The 9,963-nt window shown below is 54.2% G+C and overlaps 1 protein-coding gene across 1 annotated transcript in view; it reads left to right on the plus strand.

Annotated features, from left to right (window-relative positions):
- TTC39A (tetratricopeptide repeat domain 39A) overlaps nucleotides 1–7,961 on the plus strand; it is a 58,849-nt gene extending 50,888 nt beyond the window's left edge. The window contains 3 exon segments of the mRNA XM_044003073.1: nucleotides 1,492–1,606; nucleotides 4,350–4,466; nucleotides 7,012–7,961. Coding sequence (XP_043859008.1) covers nucleotides 1,492–1,606; nucleotides 4,350–4,466; nucleotides 7,012–7,132 — 353 coding nt within the window. The 3' untranslated portion in view covers nucleotides 7,133–7,961.
- The last annotated feature ends 2,002 nt before the right edge of the window (nucleotides 7,962–9,963 follow it).

Genomic DNA, 9,963 nt, shown 5'->3' on the forward strand with positions numbered 1-9,963 from the left:
ACTTCCTCTTGCATCTCCCCAAGAGCCTCTCTCCTTGCTGGTGCATGGGCGCCATCTGGTGGCCAGAAGTTGTAACTGTAGGTCAGTCAGTCAATCTAGCAATCAGTAAGCATGCTTCCCTGCCCTTGAGGAGCCCCCGGTCTGTACAGGGAGACAACATGCAAACTACTATGTGCAAAGCTATAGGCCGGGGAGATTGGGGATAATCAGCAGAAGGTGGGCACTGGCATTAAGAGGGATGGCAAGGGGCAGCTAGATAGCACAGTGGATAGAGCCCCGGCCCTGGAGTCAGGAGGACCTGAGTTCAAATGTGACCTCAGACACTTGACACTTACTAGCTGTGTGACCCTGAGCAAGTCACTTAACCCTTATTGCCCCACAAAAAAAAAAAAAAGGAAAAGTGAAGGAAACCAGGAAGCTTGAGGTGAGGAGTGGGAGTGCCCCTGGCATGGGGCACAGCCAGGGGAGATGCCCGGGGTCTGGAGGTGCAGGGTCTTGGGCAAGGAGTGGCCCGGAGGCAGTAGGAGCCACTGGAAGTTATTGCATGAGGAGGATGCTATGGCAGGGCCTGTGCTTTAGGGAGATCAGTCTGACACTGAGAGGGGAGGGTCTGGAGGCAGGATGGTTCCCCCCCCTCCCCAGCCATTGCTGCGATTTCCATTTGGTGCCTCCTGGATGGGCAGAGAATGGCAGAGACCCGGGGGCCTGTGGCCCCTCTCACCTAGGGGAGTCCCACAGGCCCTTCACCTGGGAGAGGTTAGGCCCCTCCTGGGCCCTTCCTCAGCCCCTAAGTGAGCCCTCCCCAAACGTCCACTGAACCGTGGATTGTCAGGCCTCATCCATCACACCACACTGCTCCTCAGCAGACTCGTCAGTCTGCCTGTCAGAAAGACTTTGCTGCCCAGGATCGGCAGATTTCTCAGCCTCCTGATCCCAGGGGCCTCCCGAGCTCCAGGCTTCCTAACCGAGTGCCAACAGATTTCAAACTCAGTTCAGTCAGTCAGTCAATCGAGGGCTTTATTGAGCGCCCACAAACAAAGGAAGCAGTCTCTGCCCTCGGCACTTACAGACAGATGCTGTTCTGCAGTGCATTTATTAAGTGCCCCCTACTGTATGCACAGCTAGGAGAGCTCTGCAGCCACATTAGGCTGAGAAATGCTTATCTTGTTCTGAGGTATCAAACATCTTTCCACAGGACTCCCTATGCTGCCTGCATCACATTCACATGTACCTGGGAAACATTTAACAAAAAAATTAAACATTAAAAATTAAAACACATATAAAACAGGTAAAATTGCATCTTAAAATGAAAGTCACTTAGATGCCCCCCCCCCCATCCTCATGTAAGGTTTAGGGCCCCCGTTTCTGTTTGAATTTGGTGCTGAGAGGTGGGGTCCCAGTCAGTCAGTATGTATTAATTGCCGCCTGTGTGCCAGGCCCTGTGGTAAGTGCTGGCTGTGGCAGGGACACTGAGGGGGCCTCTGCTTTCAGCAAACGAGTTCTCGGTGGATGACCTATGCGTGGTGAAGCTGCTCCAGGGCCTATGTCTGAAGCACCTGGGCCAGGTCACGGAGGCCGAGGAGAACTTCCGGTTTATCCATGCCAGGTAAGGGGCTCTGCCATCTGGTAGCTCCCTGGCCTTGTCGGGGGCCCCCTGCCCCCAGCTCTGCCCCCTTCTTGAGAGGCAGCGGGGTAGTGAGGGAGTCACAAGACCCCGAAGCAATAGGGAGCCCCATGAGCCTCTAGAGGGGTGACACGGTCAGAGAGGTGCTATCTGGCCACGTGTGCTGGTGATGAGAGAGAGGGGACACATGAGGCAGGGACCCCTGTGGAGGTGGGAGGCGATGAGGCCCTGAGCCAGGCCTGGCTGTGAGTGGGGAAGAAGGCAGGTGTGCACGCGTGTGTGCATGTGTGTGCATGTCCACATGTGGGTACATGAGTGTGCATGCACATGTACATGTATGCAAGTGATGTCATCAAGCTGGACACCACAGAGCCTGGCCATAGATCTGGCTGTGGGGTGAGTGCGAGGGGCTCTAGGGTTATCTGCCTCCTCCTAGCCCGAGGGGGGACGATGGGGCCCTGGGCCGGAGGCAACGTTCCCAGGCTCCCTGGTAGGTAAGCCATTGGGGGACGTTTGCTTCTCTGCCACCTTTATTCCTACGGCCACTAGGTGGAGCTGGTTGTGCACCGAAGGCCTGCCCTGGAGTCAGGAAGGCTCACCTTTCTGAGGTGACCTCAGACACTGACTAGCTGTGGGACCCTGGGCAAGTCACTGCACCCTGTTTGCCTCATGTTTCCTCGTCTGTCAAATGGGCTGGAGAAGGGTCAGACACGACTGAAAAATGACTGAAGGACAACAGTGAACCACCATTCCTGGTTCTGTCTCTGGGACAAGCAGAACCAGGCTGATCACTGCTGGAGCAGAGCGTCTTTCAGCCCATGTCTACCCTCACACCACACACACACATTCATACACACAGCCTCATGTACTTTTTGGTTCTGCTCAAGTCCCCTCCCCTCTCGGAGCCTCAGTTTCTTCCTCTGCAGAGTGAGGCCTCAGAGGTCTCTTTCTGTTCTAAGTCTGGGGTCCTGGGGTCCCTCCCTGCTCCAGGGTGATGTCTGAACCTCCCTCCCAGCAGCATCAGGAGCATCTCTCCGCCCCAGGCCGCCCAGGCCCTGCAGAGGAAGTCCAGGCATCCAGGCCACATTCCTGGGCACAGACAGCGTGGGGAGGCCTCCAGCTGACTCAGGCTCTCGGCCCTCGGCCTCCCTCCCATGGTCACGCTGTCTTGGCCTGGGGCCAAGCCTGGCTTCTGTCCCTCCAGGGCCACTGAGTTCAGGCTCTGCAGCTATTAGTTATGTGACAAGGGCAAGTCCCCCAGCCTCAGTTTCCACTTTTGTAAAAGTTCTGTAAGATGGGGAGGGGGGTGCTCTATCCTGCCTGCTCCACCAAGTCTTAAAGCACCAGGTAGGCCTGTGGGAGCCATGATGACTGGACTTGGGTGGACATTACTCTTCTCATCCTTGTGGTTCAGGGGTCTGGCTCCTGAGGGCTCTCTGCCCTGGAAGCCTGACAGGCCTGGGGGGAAGCAGGGCCCTTCCCTCATTTCAGGAGAATTTTCAAGCTGGAAAGGACCTCAGAGATCATCCTGTGTAGTGCTACCTTCTCACTGTACCCATGAAGGTCCAGACAGGGTGAGACTTGTTGAAGGCAGTCCAGCCACTTCCTGGTAGTCTGATACCCAGCCGAGGCCTCTGGCTGATCTGCCCCACAGGCTCCCCTTGATCCTGGCATTAGCTCAGCCCACTCCAGACACTCTGTAGAGGGGACCCTGAGGCAGAGAGAGAGAGCTTGGATTTAAAGACCAAGGGCCTAGGTTCAAATCCTGCCACTGTGTGATTCTGAGCCCTGACCTTTCTGGGCTCAGTTTCCCCATGATGAGTCCAAGCCTTAGCCATCTGTCTAAGAGATCTGCTCTACCTCCTCTCCATTAGATCAGAGGAGCTGGGGTAACCACAGAGGCCTACTCAGCCCAACCTCCTCATTTTACAGGTGGGGGAAACTGAGGCACTCGTGTTAAACGGGATCTTATAGAAAGTTAGATTTCAGCTGGGACTTTACAGAGCTGGGGAGTTGGGAGTGAGGATGAGGAGGAGATCTTCCAGGTTGGGGCACAACAAGTACCAATGGCCCTGAGGCATGCCACAAGCAGACCTGGATTTGAATCCACCCCCTGATGCTGGCTCCTTTAGCCTTGCGAAGCTCAGGGGTGTCATCTGGACAACAGGGTTAGCATTGCCTGCTGCAGCTCCCTTAGGCCCAGGTGAGAGACCCAATAGAGAGGCCACAGGAAGGTCAGATGATCCAGGCTATTTGCTGGGCAGGGTGTGCAACACATTTCTGACCTGGCTGGGCCCACCTTCCTCCACCAGGACGGGGCAGAGGGAGCAGACGTCACCAGATGTGCAGAGCCCGGCAGGCCCTACCCCCTGGGGCTCCCACACCACCCAGGGAGACCTCTGGGGACCAGGGCTGTGTGTTCTGCCCCGTGAGAGGCCCGAGGGCAAGATCCTTCCTTACCAGGATCACCACGGGTCGGGTGGGCCTCCTGGAAGCGTTAAAGGATGGGTAGGAATTCAGCCCCCTGAGCAGTGCGCACCCAGAAGACAGTGAGCCAGTTGAGCTGGAGAGGACTGTGAGGGGAGGGGCATGTCCCAGGGGAGGGTCTTAAGGAAGGCAGAGGGGTGTGAGCCCCAGCTGAACCTTCAGCCATTTCCTGGGATGTGGGGGCCTTGGGGCCGGCCCCTAACCGCTCTTCCTCCTCCTCTTCCTCTCTGTCTCACAGTGAGAAGAAGATTAAGTACGACCATTACCTGATCCCCAACGCTCTGCTGGAGATCTCGCTGCTATGCCTGGAGCAGGGCAGGACCGAAGAGGCTCTCAAGTGCCTGGAAATGGCCAAGTAAGAACCCCCCCCCCCCCCCCCCGCCCAAAGCAAGGCTGCTCCACACAGGGCAGAGGGGCAGGGGTCCAGGAAGCTTGGCCCCCACAAAGAGCCACTTCCTTCTTTTCATCCATTACTGAAAGCAGGCCCTGATCAGGGAGCTGCCAGCCCTGGGGTCCTGGGACATCAGAGCTGGGAGGGCCCTTAGAACACCAGACGTGGTTGGGGCCTTACAAGCAGTCTCAGAATCCTGGAGTTTCTACTGGGAGGGACGTCGGCCTCAGCAGGCACGTAGCCCAGTTCAGACTTGACCAAGTGGCCATGGGCTCTCTTGGTAGCTGGTCGCACTCTCATTGGGAAGGTTTTCCAGACATCCGGCCTGCATGACTCCCTTGCTCCTGGTTCAACCCTCCAGGGCCACCAGAACATGCTTCGCCTTCTGATATTTGGGTCTAGTCTTGGCCAGACAGTCCCAATTCTTTCATTTGACTCACAAAGAGTATGGGCTCAAGGTGCTTCCCCATCCCAGTCTCCTTCCTAAAATTCCACACGGAATTCCAGTGTGTGTGTGTGTGTGTGTGTGTGAGAGAGACTGGGGCAGAGGACAAGAAGGGACATTGATGGGTGCTGTGGCTCCCTTGGAGCAGCCTGAAATCACATTGGCTCTCGTCAGGGCCACATCACACATGCTGGGTTTGCGGTCCACTAAGACCCTCTCCCCTTGATTGTTTTCAGATGAATTGCGGTCTATTCATAGCCCTCCCACCCTATTATGAAAAAACACTTTCAAACCCACATATCCCCGTTTGATTTCATTTGATCATATCTGGCCAACATTCTATCCCTCTCAACTTTGTGTCAGTTGCACACGCCATCTGTCTTTATCGGAACCATTGATGAAATGTTCAATGCAGGATCCTTGGGGCACTCCCCACTACAGGCCTGACCTTCTTCCCAGTTGTCACTGAACCAATAATGACAAACTTTGGGTCATTCTGCACCCAGCTCCACAGCTGTTGGACCTTCAGCTCTTCATCCCCTCCATGAGAATAGCAGGAGTTTCCTGCCTCTGCCCCCGCCTTAAATCCGGCTAAACAGTTTGGTGGCGCCGGCCTGGCTCCTGGTCACTGCTTCCTTCTCTAGGTGTTCACAAGTGTCCCTTTAAGCTTCTGGTCTAGAATTTTGCCAGGAACTGAAGTCAAGCTCCTTGGCCTGGTTTGAAGACTCTGTTCTCTTCCCTCCTGAAAATGGGGACATTTCACCTTGTTCCAAACCTGGAGTCTGTCGACCTCACCTCTCCGCCATCCTGGGACGGCCTTGTCCACGTCACCCCTCCCTCCGTCTGCTTCACTCTGCTCTTCCCCCCCTCCCGCCTTTACCTCTCTCAATGATTTTGAATACCCCCCTCCAGCCATGTTCTCGGTGTGGGTCTCATCCCCACACTGTGAGGTCAGACTCACCTCTTGGCATCAGGTAAGCTAGAGCTCATTGGCTTGTTCCCCCACATCGCCAGAGGCTCGGGGGACGGTTTTCAGTCCTCACCCACTTCCTGTGTTGTGTCTCCAGTGAATCACTGGCTGTTTCATGCTTGGTTTCTCTTGTATCTGTCTACTGTCTCTGGTGTCTAACTCGATGCGTAGGTGATTCTCCTCCCTCCCTGCCTCTTCCAAGTTCATATCAAAGGCCTTTTTTGGATGAGATTTGCCCAAGTCCAGGCACATAGGAAGTTTACTAGCCCCTCCTAAGGTTCACTCCATCCATGACCAAGAGCCCCCATTTTCTATACCATAGAGAACCCCTAAGCTCCTCCCCAGACACCATCTTCTGCCTTTGCATCTGAGGGGCAGAGAAGAGGAAGATGCCACCCAATGCCAAGACTTTCTCATCCTTAGCAATCCCTTCTGAATTCCTGCTGGTGGCACCATCTGCTCTAATGACTCACTGCTAAGGGGGGTGGTGGTATTCAGTGTGACAGCCTTGGTGCCCCCTCTGGGTAAGGGGGCGGATATGGGCAATGGTCCATGAATCACCTCCATGACTTGTGAGGCCTGTTCCTGCTGAAAGTTATGATTCTGTGATTATTTTTTTAAAGGTTTTTCATCTTTGTGTCACATACAGACCCTAGTGGGACCCATACCCTTTCTCATGACCTATTTCCTGAGGTTATCCAACAGGAAATAGGGTGGGGGGCTTCTGGGATGGTTTTATCTAATTGGTTTCCTTTCACTTGGATTCTTCTTTTCCACCAACATTTCTGAGATAACATAGATGTAAGGGCACTTCTCCATCTTCAGGAGTTATGTAAATGTTAGCTAGGATGACTGTAGTTCCCGTGCAGGGCACTGAGACAACTATGGAGATGCCTGCCCACACCCTGCCCTCAAACAGTGCCCAAGTTACAGTAGAGAAGAGAGGGCAGGAGCACACATCCTTTTGCTAGCAGGAGAGGGGCAGCCAAGGCAATGAGGGAGCTTTGAGGAGGGGAGACTCGCCCAAACCCAAATGCCCTCAGGCCCAGGGGATCTCATCTTTGACCTGGCTCTCATTCTCCGCTTGGTCCTAGACAAAACTACAAGAATTACTCCATGGAGTCCAGGACACACTTCCGGATCCAAGCAGCCATGCTCCAGGCCAGGGCAGCCCCTGAGGATGGGGGCACCTCCGAAGTGGCTGAGGTGCTCTAGCTGTGGGTCTCGGGGCTGACCCTGGCCCGAAAGCAGGAAGACAGAATATTTCAGGACAGTCGGCCCCTACCTCTCACCCTTGGGTGATGGATGGCAAAGTATCGTTGGAATTGAGTTAGTTGGGCCAGGCGGTTCCCCCTCCTCTTCCTGGGCCAGAGCCTGCAGTCACCCCCAAACAGGTCATCACTCTCCACTGTGATGTTTAACAGAATGTTTCACGTTTACATTTTCCTTAGAAATACAGTGACCACGTCATGGGGGGTCACTCAGGCCCAGCCCACAGGCTTCTGCCTTGAATCCAAATTAGTCAGAAATGTCACTCCCTTGTCATTCGAGGCTGGAGAGGGAGACACTATTCAGGTTTCCGGTGTCCATGTTCTAGAGCTGAGCATGGGTGCCTGTGGCTGGGGGATGGATTCCACCTCCCCCCCAGCTCCTCAAAGGGCCTGCCTGCTCCCAGGACCCTCTGTGGCCTTTCCCCTTGACAAGCCCCTGGGGAGCAGGGCCCAGCTAGAAACCTTGACCAGGGCGCCTGTTACCTCTGCAACGGCAGGAGCAGAGTGGAGGCCTGAGCACAGAGGAAGGCACCAGACCCAAGGCAGGCAGGATGGGCAGGACTCTGGGAACCCCATCCATGAGCCCGCCGAGGACCCGTGTGCCATCCCATCCCATCCCATCCCTGGCACTGTTTAAAGCCAAAGCAATTTGTGAAAGCGGCAGCAGTCTTCTTGACTTTGTTCTAAGACACCCAGTTTATTTAATGACAAACAGTCTGTTTCCTTGGAAAGTCATGGTTCTCCATGGCCTGTTCAGCACATTTGTGATTTTTCATGGTTTGAGAAGAGAAGATATATTTCAGTAATAAAAACTTACCCATTTGAGAAATAATACGATGGTCATTTCAGTAAAAGACAGCCTTCTTTCTAATTCCTTGGTGGGAGAGGGGCCTGCCATCGGCTTCACTGGTCTCTTCCGTCTGCACCTCTAGAGGCTCAGGCTGTTGGATGGGATTCCATGCCTGCAATACCTTTTGTTCCTTCCCTCTGACACCAGCTGTGTGATGCCGGGCACATTACTTAACTTCTCTGGGCTTGTTTCCTGATCTGTAAAATGAGGGCCCCTGAGGATGTCACCTGTAAGATTCCTGCTCTTTAAAAACCCCCAAACCACCTCCACCAGGAAAGCCTTCCTGCACCTTCCCTAGTCCTGACCTTCCCCTTCAGATCTTAGCAAACACCAGAGCTGCGTTGTGTTGAAACACTTGACATCCGACGTTGTGCACTGTAGGGATGGGTGCTGGTGTCTTGTATCTCACTGCACTGGGAGTTCTAGGACAACAGGAAGGTCTCTTCCTGCTCCATTCACAGCAGGGACTGAGGAAACACTTGCCGGTCAACATAAAATGTCCCAAACCCAGGCATTGCCTGGTGGTGCTTCTCACCACGACCAAGGCTGACCTGGGCTCAAAGGGCATCTGCTCCAACCCTTTCACATTAACAGAGCAGGAAACTGAGACCTAAGGAGGGGCTTGGTGGAGTGTCAGAGATGGGACCCAGAGACAGAGTCTCTGCAGCCACAAACTCAACTGGCCTAGGCTGGTGCCCATTGGGGAGAGCCCTGCCCCAGGAGCCCAATCAGCAGACACTTGGACCCCACCCTGAGGCCACTGACTTGTCTACGTGAGGCCAGGGAGTTGCTGTGTATGTAGGGCTGGGGAGTAAGAAGGTTGACAGGTCCAATAGCTGGGAGGACCACTCATCCAGGATGTGGCAGAGGGAGGGTGGTTGAACTAGATGAACCACTCTTAGGTCATTCTAATTCCAGGATTCTATGAGAAGGAAGAAGGGAGGAAGAAATGTCTCCAATGGTAGCTGGGTGGTGCAGTGGTTAGAGAATGCACTGGAGGCTAGAAGAACTGAGTTCAGATCAGATATGTGCTAGTCGTGTGGCCCTGGGCTAGTCCCTTAACCTGTTTCCTCATCTGTAAAATGGGGGTAACAGGACCTGCCTCCCAGGATTATCACGAGGATCAAATGAGATAATGTGTCAAGTGTTTTGCCAACCTTAAATGTATAATAATTAGCATAACCACCATCTACAAGACATGCAGCTTATTATTAATTAGTCCACAGTCCAGTCTACAACTGTTTATTTCCAGATGGAGGAGGGTGACCTAGTTTCAGGAAACAAACAGAAGAACTGGTGTCACGGACGTCTCTGGGTTTGAACCTCAGCTTTGCTACTAAGAAGTTGGATGCCCCGGGATGAGCCCATCCCCCTCCTGGGGTCTCAGCTTCCTCCTCTAGAAAATGTCAACTGAACTAAACGGTCTCTAGGATGACTGGGATTGGACCAGAGGTGGTGTCCTGAGGCCAAATCGGGACGGCATCTTCCTCACCCCAGGCCCAGTGCTCCATTCTGATGGATTCTGGACTACTCCCTGACATCCCCTGTTCTGAGGCCCCTCCCAGCCCTGACATCCCCTGTTCTGAGGTACCCTGCCCTCCCCCCAGCTCTAACATTCAGTGATTTTGTATCCTTGTTGTCAGGCTGCTGCTGCTCCCTCTGGCCTTTCGGCTGTTTCACTGCCCACTTTTCTGAAGCATGCCGTGGTGCTTGTCACTGCTCAGCCCTGCTGGCAGCAGCCTTGGCCCTCCCTGATAAGGGGCGTGTGCCAGGGCTGTCTCCTTGATCACAGCTGGCAGCTGCAGATAGCTTATTAAGTACCTCACGTGCCAGGTTCTGGGGAGCGGAAGACACAAGACAGACATTCTCCTGGAATTCTGAGGCCCCCTCCAGCTTGGACTGTTCTAGCAGATTCAGTTGAGATC

Source organism: Dromiciops gliroides, chromosome 4 (genome assembly GCF_019393635.1).
Source record: "Dromiciops gliroides isolate mDroGli1 chromosome 4, mDroGli1.pri, whole genome shotgun sequence".
Lineage (NCBI taxonomy): Eukaryota > Metazoa > Chordata > Mammalia > Microbiotheria > Microbiotheriidae > Dromiciops > Dromiciops gliroides.